Raw genomic sequence first — 15,530 nt, forward strand, 5'->3', positions numbered from 1 at the left:
GTCCAGGTCTTGCTGCATTTGGACATGGACTGCTTCAGTATCTGAGGAGTCGCGAATGGTGAACATCCCCACTTCTGATCTATGATGGAAGGTCATTGATGAAGCAGCTGAAGATGTTGGGCCTAGGTCAATACCCTGAGGAACTCCTGCAGTGATGTCCTGGAGCTCAGATGACTGACCTCCAACAACCACAACCATCTTCCTTTGTGCTAGGTACGACTCCAACCAGCAGAGAGTTTTCCCTGATTCCCGTTGGCTCCAGTTTTGCTAGGGCTCCTTGATGCCACACTCTGTCAAATGCGGCCTTGATGTCAAGGGCAGTCACTCTCACCTCACCTCACCTTGGGAGCTCAGCTGTTTTATCCAAGTTTGAACCAAGGCTGTAATGAGGTCAGGAGCTGAGTGGTCCTGGCAGAACCCAAACTGGGCATCAATGAGCAGGTTATTGCTAAGCAAGTGCCACTTGATAGCACTGTTGATGACCCCTTCCATTACTTCATTGATGATCGAGAGTAGACTGATGGGGCGGTAATTGGCCAGGTGGATTTGTCCTGCTTTTTGCGTACAGGACATACCTGGGCAATTTTCCACAGAGCTGGGTAGATGCCAGTGTTGTAGCTGTACTGGAACAGCTTGGCGATGGACACGGCAAGTTCTGGAGCACAAGTCTTCAGTACTATAGCCGGAATACTGTCTGGACGCATAGCCTTTACACTATCCAGTGCCTTCAGCCGTTTCTTGATATCATGTAGAGTGAATCGAATTGGCTGAAGACTGGCATCTGTGAGGCTGGGAACCTTCGGAGGAGGCCGAGATGGATCATCCACTTGGCACTTCTGGCTGAAGATTGTCACAAATGCTTCAGCTTTATCTTTTGCACTGATGTGCTAGGCTCCTCCATCATTGTGGATGGGGATATTTGTGGAGCTTCCTCCTCTAGTGAGTTGTTTAATTGTCCACCGCCATTCATGACTGGATGTGTCAGATGCATCTGCAGCAGACAGGTTGGTGAGGATGAGGTCAAGTATGTTTTTCCCTCTTGTTGGTTCCCTCACCACCTGCTGCAGACCCAGTCTCGCAGCAATGTCATTTAGGGCTCGGCCAGTAGCAGTGCTACCGAGCCACTCTTGGTGATGGACACCCAGAGTACATTCTGTGCCCTTGCCATCCTCAGTGCTTCCTCCAAGTGGTGTTTAACATGGAGGAGCACTGATTCATCAGCTGAGAGAGGATGTTTCCTTGCCCATGTTTGACCTGATGCCATGAGACTTCATGGGGTCGGGAGTCGATGTTGAGGACTCCCAGGGCAACTCCCTCCCGACTGTATACCACTGTGCTGCCACCTCTGCTGGGTCTGCCTTGTCTGTGGGACAGGACATACTCAGGGATGGTGATGGTGGTGTCTGGGACATTATCTGTAAGGTATGATTCCGTGAGAATGACTATGTCAGGCTGTTGCTTGACTAGACTGTGGGACAGCTCTCCCAATTTTGGCACTAGCCAAAGCCCCAGATGTTACTAAGGAGGACTTTGCAGGGTCAGCAGAGGTTGCCGTTGTCGTTTCCAGTGCCTAGGTCAAAACCAGGTGGTCTGTCCGGTTTCATTCCTTTTTTGTGACTTTGTAGCAGTTTGTTACAACTGAGTGGCTTGCTCGGCCATTTCAGAGGGCATTTTAAGAGTCAACTACATTCCTGTGGGTCTGGAGTCACATGTAGACCAGGCCAGGTAAGGGCAACAGATTTCCTAAAGGACATTAATGAACCAGATGGGTTTTTACAACAATCGACAATGGTTTCAGGGTCACCATCAGGCTTTTAATTCCAGATTTTGTTTTTAGTGAATTCAAATTCCACCATCTGCCATGTTGGGATTCGAACCCAGATCCCTAGAGCATTACCCTGGGTCCCTGTATTACTAAGATAAAAGATGAAGGGTCATACGGACTCGAAACGTCAACTGTATCCCTCTCCGCAGATGCTGTCAGACCTGCTGAGTTTTTCCAGGTATTTTTGTTTTTGTTCCCTGTATTACTAGCCCAGTGACAATGCCACTGCGCCATCACATGCTAATCACGGGCAGGAAGGCCCTTCCTCACACACAATTCCTAGTCCCTAGTTAAGCCTGTGTCTCCTTGTATAAAAGCAATATACTGTGGATGCTGGGAATCTGAAATAAAAAACAGAAAGTGCTGAAAAAACTCAGCAGGTCTGGCAGCATCTGTGGAGAGACAAATGGAGTTAACGTTTCGAGTCCAAATGACTCTTGTGTGTGTCCTTGTCCCAGCTTGAAGTAATTTTCTAGATTTAATTTTTCTACACTATTTAATATCTTACTACAACAGTGCACCTTTTTCATTATGTTTTAACTTGATATATGTGCGTAAATCAATGTAAATAGACAATTTCCGCAGCTCAAGGGACCAATGTATCCAAATGAAGGCCAGCACAGTACCATAATGACCAACATCAACTGTATAAACTGTACAGAATCATCTTTCCAGCCATAATGCTCCACGATTTTAAGCTATGACTAACTGGTTTAAACAAATAACATTTTCGTTACTGACCCCACAAAGCAGCACAAAGTATTTCAGAATTAAAACGCTTCTTGTATTTGCGTATTTCTGGTGTATCGCTGTGTGGACGTGTGTTGGCTGGGTTGACGTTCACCACTGAGCACTTCCTGTCCTCATATTTCAGCTGGTTTAATCGGCTCACGTCACTGATACTTAAACCTAGGAGCAAAAAAAAAAGCAAGCCAGCCATCATGGTTAATTGTGAAATCAGCAAACTTAATCCCCATCTGCCCCAAATCCCTTCACACCATCTTTCTGGCCTGCACTGCATTTACACCCTCCAAAGAGAGCAATGAGGACTCCATCAGTGACGCTTTCTGCTGCTCACTGGAAAGTGGACACAAGGAACCCACTGTTCATGGAACTGGTTGCACTCCAATCGTCACTCCCTGACACTGGGACAGTCAGGATCAGGAGCCCTCAGTGAGGCCATTTTCAGGTATCAACCTTGGTGCCTCAACAAGAGTCAATGGTTTCAGGAGGAGGCTGAAATTAGACAGAAAAATATATTCTTGGATAAATTTACAGGTAAGGTTATCCACATACAGACAGTATCTGGGAATTTCTGGGGCACAAGAGATCTGAATTATTTGATTTTAATGCCTCTATTACTTGCATGGAAGATAACTTGTCCTTACCGTTAAACCCCCCCACCCCCAAGATAATGACCAACATCAACTGTATCAACTGCACAGAGTCACCTTTCCAACCATAATGCTCCATGATTTTAAGCTAACTGGTTCCCACTAAACCTGGTATTAATTAGGCTGCAACAACCACAGAATGCATTGGATCAACATTAGACAGGCGCAGTTTACAAGACAGAAACACAAGAATCTGAATTATTCCAAGAACCACATCAGAAGCTCTCTGCATCATAAACTCATCAAAACTCTGATATGTCCCAATTAATACGTAATGTGGACTAGACTCCGAGTTGATTTACAGTTATTTCCAAAGTTACCTCCTAACAATCCATTGCAGATTTAAGTCCTGTAAATTGACAGTCATACTGCAAGATAATCCATCAATGAGGTCATAACTTAATGGGCAGTTTTGACCAACGTCAGCTGCAACACACACCAAAGGGATAGTAGGATAGGGCAGGAAGGAGGGAAAGTGAGCAAGGGGCAGGGAGCCTCCCAAAAGCTTCAGCATTTGGGAACTACTAGTAATCATTTCATTTAAAATTCCACTCACCACCACGCTTTTCAATCTTATTTATATAACAGTAGTGTCTTTTTAGGGCAGTCTTGTATGGTTTACAAGAGGTCCACTCAGGCACTGAGCTTTCTGATTAGACAAATATGTTCTAACAGCGTTATGGATTAATCAGATGAAAGTTCTAACCAAGGTCTGACAAAAACATTGTTTTAGTCCTTTATGAAAAGTTTCAAGACTCAAAATGTCTATTGAGGTTGGTGGCCTTTAGATAAAGTTTATCTGTCATCTGAGGCCTACCCCAAGACAACCATTAGACTATCACTCTATTTGTCAGTCTTCAGGTACTGTGCATCAGTGACTGGCTGGTTAACCAAGGAATTTACAGATGTGGCAAGGACCAAGCCATCTGCTCAGCTTCCTGACCTATTCCCATGTGTTGCACTGACAAAGGTTTGGAACCAGTGGCAGCAAGGTAGCAGATCTGAACTGAGATGGATGAGTGAGTAGGGAAAAAAAACCAATCATTCCTTTTCTCTTCCTATTCTGATACCTGCAGGAATTGATGGGTGAGCTCACTGATAAAATACACAACGCATGGAAACTTTTATTTAACAATACAATTTTACTAAAAACTCTGTAACAAAGTAACCATATTCTAAAGTGATCCTGTTCAGTGTCAAAAGCTATAAAGTTCTCTGCCCCACTATTACCCTTCTACAACTTGGCTAGTCCAGCAACACCACAATTTTAAAATTCTTGTCACTGTTTTCAAATCTCTCTACTGCTCAGCATCTCTAACTGTGATTTACACCAACCCTCTGACATCTCTGTGCTCCTCCAATTTAGGCCACTTACACACCTCCCAATTTCCTTTGCCCACCGCTGGTGGCCATGCCTTCAGGTGGCTAGGTCCTAAAAGCTCTCGAATTCCCTTCCTAAACCAATCTTCCCCGTGCTCTCTCCTTCTATAAGACACTCATTCAAGTGACCATGCATTTGGTCACTTGTCCTAATATCTCGTGACTTGGTGTCAAATGTCATGTGATAACTTTCCTGTGGAACAACTCGTGATGTTTCACTACATTAAAGGGGCTGAATTTGAAAACAAGGATGAGAATTTTGAAAATTCAACTGGGTGCAGAGATTGTCACGCAGGCAATATACAAGCAGCAATGGAAGGCTGACATCTCAGCTTTCCTCCTACGTGGCAAAGGCCAGGTTCCGTACAGTTGCTGTGCTTCAGGACTCACCACTAATTTGTATTGTTTCCCCACCAGCGTCCATCTGGTACATTCCAAGATCAACAAAGGTAGTAAAAGATGACTTGCCAGGCGACTTCACAAGGCCTCTTGACTGAAACTGTAACGACAAGGCACACTGTTGCACAAAACTGGCCATGGTAACATAAAAATTACAGGATTGTACAGCACAAGAGGCCATTCGGCCCAATATGCCTGTGCAGACTCCTGAAAAGAGCTACCAATTAGTCCCACTCTTTTCCCACAATAAGAAAAATGATACTTTGGAAAATATATCCAAACCTCCAGGCTGTGGTCCTACAGTTACATTATGTATATATTATGCATACATTTACACTAAAGATGCATGGGAACACCACCACCTGCACGTTCTCCTCCAAGTCACCCACCATCCTGACTTGGAAATATATTGCCATTCCATCACGCTGGGTCACAATCCTGGAACTGCCTTCCTAACACCACTGTGGGTGTACCTACAGCTTATGGACTGCAGCGGTTCAAGAAGGCAGCTCACCACCATCTTCTCAAGGGCAATTAGGTATGTGCAATAAATACTGGCCTTGCCAGCAATGCCCGCATCCCATGAAAGAATCAAAAAAATTAATGAAAGTTTTATGAACAATGACAAAAACATACAAAATCATAAAACTGTTTACTGAGCCTTAGCCAGTAGTCAAAGGCTACTCAGTTTGGGTAACTGGTAGGGTAGATAGGAACTATTTTCACTGGTTGGGGAATTTTACGCTGGGGGACATAGCCTAATAATTAATAGCTGGGCCTTTCTGAGGTGAAATTATTTCTACGCATAAAATGGCGGCAGAAGTTTGCAACTTTTCCACAAACAGCAATTGATACTAGGGGCAACATTTTCCCCCCGTCGGGGAGCATGTGTGGCAGCGGGCACGGGTGATTGAGTTCCCGATCGGCACCCGCAGTCGGGGGCGCGCTGCCATTTTACATGGACGGGCCAGTTAAGGCCTGCCCAGCGTGATGTCCGTCAGGAAGCACTATTCGCGCTCCCTGTGCGGGAGGGGGTGGGGGATTCCATCGGCCGGGAGTGCGCTCTTTCGCACATGCACATGAAAGAGCGCACAGATCTCCCTGAGGCTAAGTGCTGCCTCAGGGAGATCGGCTCAGATGTTAAACTTTAAATAAAGCTGAGAAAAAAATTTCGCTGCCATGTCCCTCATGTGACAGTGTCACATGAGTTGGGACATGTCCATATCTTTTATTTTGAAATATTCTTACATTTTTAAATCCCTCATGAAACCTCATCCCGCCTGTGGATGAGGTTTCATGCTTTTTCTAAAGGCCGCCTGGCCTCCTCGCATGCCCGCCAACCTTAAGGTTGGACGGGCAGATCCATTAATTACCTTAATTACTTTTTTAAAAGGCCTTAAGTGGCCGTTGACAGTTCTGCGGGCATGCAGCTGAGTTGGCTATGCGCCTGCCGAACTGACCATCTAAATGACACGCGGTGACGTCGGGACGCCCGCCTGACGTCACCCCGCCTCATTTTACGCGTCGGCGAGCAGGCCCCGCCCTTGCTTGCCGACCGGAAGATCCTGCCCTAGGTATTTTAAATCTGATGTTTTTGTTGGTCTCAGTATTAAGAGATATGTTGCTGTTACGAAGGTATTATAGTTTTTATAATATTATTGTGATTTATCATAAAAGTAGGTTAATAGTGGGGTTTGGATTGTTCCTCCTTGCGTGTGTGTGTGTGATTTAATTGAATTGGAGACAGCTGGTCTGGAGGCTTTGACTCATCAAAAGGAAACTAGGCAGAGAAATGTTAAATACGTAAACATGGCTGAAGTCTTAGAATACAAGGTGTGAGAAGAATATGCATTTTTAGATAAATCGGGACAGTTTGAATTTCAAAGGGACAGTAAGATGTTTACATCTAACAAGATAAGGCCAGGCAGTGTGTTTATTTTTCCCAAAGGTTATTGGCACCATGAAAGTTTTATATTTTGGGAAAGTACATTTTTAAAGACACATGGGACAATGGGATTTACAGATTAAAAAGAGAGAAAACGTATATAAGGGAGAATGAAAGGCTAGGTTGAGAGAGACCCTGTAACATCTGGCTTAAGCTTGCAAAACAGCCTCCAGCCACGTCTGCACGAGTTTACTGCATCCAGCCCTTAAAGGTGATAATTGTGCTGGCCTGCTTTTTACTTTAAAATCTATTTGGGACTGTTGCCTTACAAGAGGGTATCTTTGGGAGTCAGGTTAGGTAGGAATTTTAGTATTTACTATAGTATTGATTAACTGGAATCTTATGTATGTATGTGCTTGACATCTTTTCCTTTGTTAATAAATATGTTAATTTAGTTTTTAAAAAGTCTCTAAAGGTCTCGGTGGACTTATTACTTCTGAATTCAATGTATGCATCTCAAAATAAGTGCAAATTGCAAAGCCGATGTGATAGCGGGATCAAGTTTCTCTTGTGGATTTGATCCGTCTGGCACACTTCGTCTGCTGCATCATAACAGGGACGAGTACGTGGAGTTCGGTCACAAATCAGCCATGATCGCATTGAATGGCAGAACATGCTCGAGGAGTTAAATGGTTGCCTCCTTTGAGCATTCTTAACATTACAGTGGGGCATGAGCTATCCTGCACAAGATCGAAGTGCCAATCTGCACCTCTCCCCAGAATTTTCTCCTGATCCCGTGCTTTAAATACATCACCCCAGGATTTTCTCCTACTTTAAATACACATCTTGCTTTTGAAGCATGGCGCACTGAGGTAAAATTCAAATAAATCCCATTTCTGCCCGGCAATGATGTTAAAAGCGGCAGTTGCTATCTTGGGAAAGGATGGACGACAAGTCGAATTTATCTCCTGAGTTGTGCATGAAGTGCGTAGGATAAAGCCCAGATAACGTTTTCGCCTACAGTGTCATCTCAAGGCATGATTTCTCATCTGGCCACTGGTTCAGATCTCTAGAATGAACATACTTATCATCCCTTAACTTGAAGGCTGTCAATCCCAGAACATTATGGAGATTAAATATACCATCAATCATTTCAGCAATAAGCATTTTATACACTGCACAATTCAGCATGGGAAGTAGTTGATCCAGAAAAAGGTATTACTCCATAAATGTAGGACAACAGATGGATGGCAGAGAGATACAAGCAGTACTTCCAATTGAGGGCACGTAACCATTTAATGCTTTTGCGTATACTTCAATGCTGGTTATAGAAACTGGTTTCGCAGTATTGTGACATGAAATGGAGCAGAAGCGCATTGAGCCATGTGGGTTCAGGATGTTCCCTCAAAACATCCGAATGCCCAATTTTGACTTAGAAGGAAATATCATTTTATTGACATTCCACATGATAAACTAAATTTCTCCAAGTCGGATATGTTTCATACTAGCAGTTTAGGAGAATGCGGGGTAACCAAAAGCTGATTTAAGCCTGAACTGCAACCTTCCCTATTCCAGAATGAATCCTGCTTTGAGATTCGGCATAAATGTTTAGAATCCTGCATGGCTTCCCTATTGCACAGTCCACTGCTTCCATTAATTCATACAGGCAAATTCCAGGTTCCATCTCCAGTCTTACTGAATTAGTGAACAGTTGGGCATTGTTGAGATGTTCACCTCACTAACTCTGAACTTTTAAGAGTTTCTTTCTATGCCCTCTGTGGGTGTGCAGACATTGGAATCAGAGCACAGAAGGAAGCCATTCAGCCCATTGTTCCTATACTGGCTCTTTGATAGAGCTAGCAAATTCCTATAGTCTGACAAATTTTTCCAAGTCAATATTTATCCAAATCTCTCAAAAATTACTATTGAATCTGCTTCCACCACCTTTTCAGGGAGTGTATTCCAGGTCATAAGAATTTGCTGCAGAAAGAAATTTCTCATCACTCTGATGCTTTTGTAAGTCACATTAAATCTGTGCCCTCTGAATCCCTACCCTTTTGCTACTGGAAACAGTTTCTCCTCATTTACTCCATCAAAACTCTTGCTGATTTTGAATATCTCTGTTTAATCGCTCCACCTTTTCTGCTCTAAGATGTGCTGGGTGACAAAAGAATCAGGCTGGGCTTTGATGTCTCCATGTGGTCAACCCTCAATGCCATCTGAAGCAGCCCAGTGAGCCACTCAATTATAATCAATCACTTCAGGAAGGCAAGTAGGAGGTGGGGCAGTCAATGTAGCTTTGCCAGCACTGCCATTATCCAGAGAGTACATTCAACAAAGGACTGCCCATTGGTATTCACTTGCCTCTGATCACATGAAGACTATTTTGAGCGCAGGGTATGGGAGGGTTACTAAAGCCTACAGAACATCCTCCAAAAAGGCTTCAGGAAAGGACAAGAGACAAGTGGAGGGAGAAGGAATTAGGAAAGTGTCAACATGCGATATGCACGCAGCTGGTGTACATTCAAACAAAACACATCTCTACATGCAGCAAAGAGGTTCTGACATTGTCAGAATTTGACAGGAACGCAGGGTGGGCCACAGTCAGATTACAGCATTACTCACCTCTGCTATACTATCGTCCTGCTGAGAGTTAGGCCCTTTGGGATCAGTCGGGGAATGACTCTGCCGCACTAAATCGGGCAGGTTAACATGACTTGTGAAACCATTGCTGTCTGGATGATGGACCCCTCGTTCCTCCTCAGGCGTCTGTGGAAAAAGACAAATCTTACATATCACACAGCTTCACAGCTGCTTGTAGCTTCTCTTTAAACTGTTGTTTAAGTAAACTACCAGTTCTGAGCAAAATGTATGAAAATCATTCCCAGAGTTTAAAAACATTCTAAATTTCATTCCACCACATATGTCTATTCCATTTACTAAAATAATTAGTGGAGAAAAACCAGAGTTGATCGCATTGCATAAATAGAAAACAGACCGAGGACTAAGAACCACTTACATCACGGGTGCCAAGAGTGGCAATTCCACTAGTAGCCCTCAAGTTATTTTAAGTCAAGCATTAGTTCCTTACTGATTTCTTTCTCTCATTATTCGTTCATTCATTCATGGAAGGTGGGCATCGTTGGCAAGGCAGCATTTATTGCCCATCCCCAATTGCCCTGGAGAAGTTCTAAATACCCACATTTATAATGGAAAACTATGTAAACTTGTCACACTGTAATTACCCCATCCTGTCAGTGGAGGGTGGTATCAAATTGTTAAACAGTTTCCATGATAAATATGGATGCAGAAACTGATCATGGCAACATCAAAATAAAGGCAGGCTTTAGGGAACTGAAATGTGATGTTGTTATCCCACCCTCGAATTCCACTTCACCTCAAGGCTACACAGTGTAAAATGAGCTTAAATAAGTACAGTTCTTGCTGAAGTGTTTATTTTTGCACTTGGCTGCACCATGTAGTTTACTCACCATTTGAATAGTAAAACCCATATTAAACATACCTTTTTCTGTCCCTTCCCAGAGATGACATCAATCTGGTTGGTTAACTACATAAAGTTGATGGCAATTTTTGATCCACAAAATTAGAAATCAAAGAGACTATTCCAGAAATCCAGGATTTTTTTTTACATTAAACTGCGTTCAACACATTCAGAAACATTGTGATCAAAATTATATAATTACAAAATTACGTAAGAGTCTACAGCACAGAAACTGGCCATCCACAGTTAGCCCATGCTCCAGAGCAGCAACTTCATCTCACTTTAACAGCCTACCTTTCTATTCCGGGTTGCACCTCAACAGGGCTGGGATCAAAGTATTCATGGGGAGGATTGCTTGTGTGGTTAGGGAGGGTTTAAATTTTCAGAGCACAGAGAAGCAGAAGAGAGAGAGGAATAAGGTGCATAAAGGAGTGAGTATGTTAGATGGTACTGGAGAAGGAAGTAGTACCATATTAGATAGAAGCAGACTAAGAAGGACTATGAGGAATACAAAGACAGGTTTACAATGCATGTATGTAAACGTACAAAGTGTGCTGAATAAGGTTGCAAATATAAATAGCTGCGTGGGAATATGATGTAGTGGCAATAACGAAAATAAGGCTTGAAAATGGTGAGGAATGGCCACTTATATTCATGATACAATGTGTCCAGGAGAGCGAGGGAAGGAAAAGGGAAGGTGGGGTGGCAGTACCAATAAGGGAAGACATTGTAATGTTGGAAAGAGGGGATGTCCTTGAGGGGCAAAAGACAGAATCGATTTGGTTAGAGTTGAGAAGCAAAAGGATGATCAAGTGGGTGGGGTATTCTACAGACCTCCAAATAGTGAGTGAGTGATAGAGGTGATAGATAAATTTGCAGGGAAGTCACAGAAATGTGCAAGAGCTCTAAAGTGGTGATACTGGGGGACTTCACTTATCCAAATATTGATTGGGATATAGTTAGAGTGAAGGGAAAGGAGAGGGTGGAATCTCTAAAATGTGTTTGGGACAATTCCCTGACCAGTATGTTCTTGGTCCAACCAGGCAGGAGGCATTGCTGGATCTGGTGCTGGGGAATGTGGTGGGCTAAGTGGACCCAGGGTATGTGGGGGAGCACTTGGGCAACACTTGAACTAAGGTTCAGCTTAGTGCTGGAGAAGAGCAAAGAATAGTCTAAAGTGAAACTTCTATGGAAGAGCGTGGAACCAATGGGATGGGAGGAGATCGAGCCAGGGTCAAATGGAACCACAGTTTAACAGGAAAACCTGGAGGAGAACCATGCATGATCTTTAAGGAAGAGATGTTTCAGGTACAGGCTAAGTACAACAAGATGGAAAGGTAGCGAAACCAAAGCCAAGCATCCTTGGATGATGAGGGAGATAGAGAATATGATGAAATAAAAAAAAAAGAGGGTGTGAAGTGAATTCTTCAAGCGAGAACCAGGCCAAATACAATAACTTAACAGGGGAAGTGAAGAGGAAAATAAGACTGGCAAAGAGAATATGAGAATAGAATGGCAGTTATCATAAAAGGCAACCCAAAAATCTTCTACTGGCATGTAACTGGTTAAACAGGTAGCAAGAGGTGGGGTGGGGCCTATTCAAGACAAAGGGGGTGACATATGCTTAGAGCCGCAGGACAAGTCTCCGGTGCTTTGTGTTTACCGAGGAAGAGGACACTGGCAAAATATTAGTAGCCAGGGAGATGGCAAAAGTAATAGAAAGGTTGAAAATTGATAGGCAGGATGTACTGGAAAAGCTGGCCATGCTTGGAGGAGATAAGTCGCCAGGCCCAGATGGCCTGCATTCCAGATTGTGAAGGGAAGTAAGGGTAGTGGAAGGGCTCATCATATTCTTTTAATCTTCCCAAGATAAGGTCCAGAGAGTTAGTAAGTGGAAAATGTTTAAGAAATGATGCAAGGACATTCCACATAATTACACACCGGGCAGTTTAACATCAGTGATGGGTGGGATTTTGGAAACGATAAGCAGGGAGGAAGGAAAAGTTAGCTGGCACTTGGAGAGGTGCAAGCTATTTAAGGAGAGCCAGCAGAGATTTGTTAAAAGGCAGATCATGCTTGGCTAATCTAACTGAATTTTTTGTTGAACAGAGAAAACAGGGAATGTTGTTTACATAGATTTCAAGAGACTATTTGGATAAATAAAAGGCTGGTTAACAAAACTGAGGCTCATGGGCTGTTAACTAGTATGAGAAATTGGATTAAGGACAAAAAACAGCAAGTTGTTAAAAATGGTTGTTCTGAGACCAGAGGTAGACAATGTTGTTTCCCAGTGGTCAGTGCTAGGACGCTACTTTTTTCTGTATATACATAAATGACTTGGCTATTGGATTACAGAGTAAAATTCCAAAATTTGCTGATGATACCAAATTTGGAGGTGTGGTAAACAGTGAGGGTGGTACCAAGCATCTGCACAGGACAAGGATAGGCTACCAGAACAGGCAAACAAGTGGCAGACAGTGATACATTTTTGCAGAAGTGATAGGCAGAGGCAACAGATACTTAATGGCACAGTTCTAAAGAATCTGTAGGGGTAGAGGGACCTTGGGGTTCATGTGCATGGATCTTTGAAGGTGACTGGACATACTGAGAGAGTAGTTAGCAAAATTTACGGGAACTTGGGCTTCATAAACAGAGGTATTGATTCCAAAAGCAGGAAAGTTAGACTGAACTTCCATAAATGTTGGTGGATTAGACAGTGATGCTGACACAACAAAAGCAGAAACAGAAGCAGAAACTCTCTTTAGGCTACAACTATTACAGCTAAAACAAAAATAAAAATACCTGGAAAAACTCAGCAGGTCTGACAGCATCTGCGAAGAGGAACACAGTTAACGTTTCGAGTCCTTATGACTCTTCAACAGAAGAGTTGCTTTTAACTATTACAGCTAGTTTTGGCCACCACATTTTAGGGAAGATCTGTGAATGGTTCTGTGCTGTAACCGTTCTATGATTCTATGAGGAAATTTAGCTACACGATTAGCTTGGAGAAGCTGGGATCATTCTCCAAGGACTCAGAAGGTGGTGGGGAGATCTGATAGAGGTGTACCAGATTGCGACAGGGTTAGACAAATTAGACAAAGAAAAGCTGTTCCCATTAGCTGATGGTAAAAGGACTAAGGGACACAGATTTAAAGTTTGGGGCAAGAGGTACAGAGAAGATCGAAGGAAGAATGTTTTACACAGCGAGGGGTAATGTCTGCCTACAAGGTAAGTTATTGGAGGAGGTGGTCATTCAGCCCATCGAGCCTGTTCCACCATTCAATAAGACCATGGGTGATCTGATTGGGGCCTTAACGCCACTGTCCTGCCTGCCTGCCTTAAACCGACTCCCTTGTAGGTCAAAAATCTGTCTAACTCAGCCTTGAATATATTCAATGCCTCCACAGTCCTCTCTGTGAAAGAGAATTCCAAAGGCTAACGACCCTCTGAGATAAGAAATTCCTCCTTATCTCTACTTTTAAATGGGAGACCCCTTATTTTTTAGAACTGTGCCCCCTAGTTCTAGACTCTCCCAACGAGAGGTATCAAGGGTGGTGGAAGCGGATTAAATAATTTCAAAAGGAAACGGGATGAGCACTTGAGGGAAATAAAAATTCAGGGTTACAGGAAGAGTGCATGGGAGTAGGACTGACTAGATTGCTCTACTGAGAACCAGGACTCTAAGGGCCGAATGGCCTCCTTCTGTGCTGGCCTTCCCTTAATGCTTCCCCCTATGCTACTAGTCTTAACTGTTTTTTGTGGTAGTTCATTCCACATTCTAACCACTCTCTGGGTAACGAAGATGCTCCTGAATGCCCCCATTGGATGTATTAGTGACTGTCTTATATTAATCATCCCCAGTTTTAAACTCTATGCCCCAAACAAGAAGATTAAGTAGCGTATCAATCAGCAGTCTTGACCTCCCCATGCGACAAAAAGGGATCAACGAGCATTAAGTACTTCCACTCCCCAATACTTTTTTGGGGAGAGTGTCAGACTGCAGAGATCGGTAAGTCATGGGCAACCAAACATATTATAAACATCAAATGGTGAGAATCAACCTGCAGAAAATGGAACCACATTTCTTTTATGATATGAGCAGAGGAATACATATTACAAAAGATTAGGTCGCTGGCACAGAAGCACAAGGGAGTAATTCCAGCCAACAGCTCTGAGGGGGTAATAAATCAAGTGCAAAGCTCATTCATTTATGGACATCAGCAGAATGGCTAAGTTGAATACAGCCAGGAATCTGTCTAATATATCATGCACATAGGTTGTAAAAATAGATTTCTTATTACACAATAATCATGTGCGTACCACTAAGGCAGTGGTTCCCGGACCCCTGGGAGTCCGTAGAGACTTTCCAAGGGGGGGATCCTCAAAACTATAAAGCAGCAGCCAGAGATGGGCTTGGTGAGAAGTGGGAGCTGCGTGCAGATGCCACAAGTGAAATGCCGAGTGGTCTGGCTGTCTCACCTAGGGGAAGAGCATGCACAGAGGAACTCGCAGAGCAGCCAAAAGATCACTGGGTAAAACTGTAGTAACCAAGAACCAGAATCAGCTCTGATCAAGAGAGGTGAAATCTAGTTTTAAATTTTTTAAGTATGACAGCCGCATTTTAGGAAGGATGTGAAGGCATTGGAGAAAATGCAGATGGTTCCAGGGATGAAGGTTGATTGGAGAAGTTGGGACTCTTTTCCTTGGAGAGAAGGCAGCTGAGAGGAGATTTGATGAAGTATTTAAAATCATGAGGGGCCTGGACAGAGCAGACAGGGGGAAGCTGTTCCCACTCACGCAAAGATCGAGAGGGCACAGATTTAAAATCATTGGCAAAAGCAATAATAGAAACAATTTTTTCCACACAGCGAGTGGTTAGGGTCTGGAATGCACTACCTGAGAGCTTGGTGGAAGCAGGTTCAATTGGGGCATTCCGCTGGAATTAAATGATTATTCAAAAAGAAACAATCTGCAGGGTTACGGGGAGAAGGCAGGAGAATGGCACTAAGCGAATTGCTCATTCAGAGAGCCGATACAGACATGATGGGCCGAATGGCCTCCTTCTGTGCTATAACAATTCTGCAATATTGTGAGAAACAGGGACACATGTCTCACCGATATCCATCAGTAAATAACCTGCTTTAG

At 43.4% G+C, this 15,530-nt stretch overlaps 1 protein-coding gene across 2 annotated transcripts in view; it reads right to left on the minus strand.

Annotated features, from left to right (window-relative positions):
• Window positions 1-15,530, minus strand: part of LOC144671731 (misshapen-like kinase 1) — a 253,706-nt gene that overhangs the window by 20,804 nt on the left and 217,372 nt on the right. For both annotated transcript variants that reach the window (XM_078533739.1, XM_078533738.1), the window contains 3 exons: window positions 9,509-9,652; window positions 4,990-5,098; window positions 2,567-2,734 (listed from right to left, as the gene is read on the minus strand). In XM_078533739.1, the coding sequence (XP_078389865.1) occupies window positions 2,567-2,734; window positions 4,990-5,098; window positions 9,509-9,652 (421 nt within the window). The remainder of the gene's footprint in view (window positions 1-2,566; window positions 2,735-4,989; window positions 5,099-9,508; window positions 9,653-15,530) is intronic.

This window comes from Cetorhinus maximus, chromosome 34 (genome assembly GCF_964194155.1).
Source record: "Cetorhinus maximus chromosome 34, sCetMax3.hap1.1, whole genome shotgun sequence".
In the NCBI taxonomy this organism is placed as follows: Eukaryota; Metazoa; Chordata; class Chondrichthyes; order Lamniformes; family Cetorhinidae; genus Cetorhinus; species Cetorhinus maximus.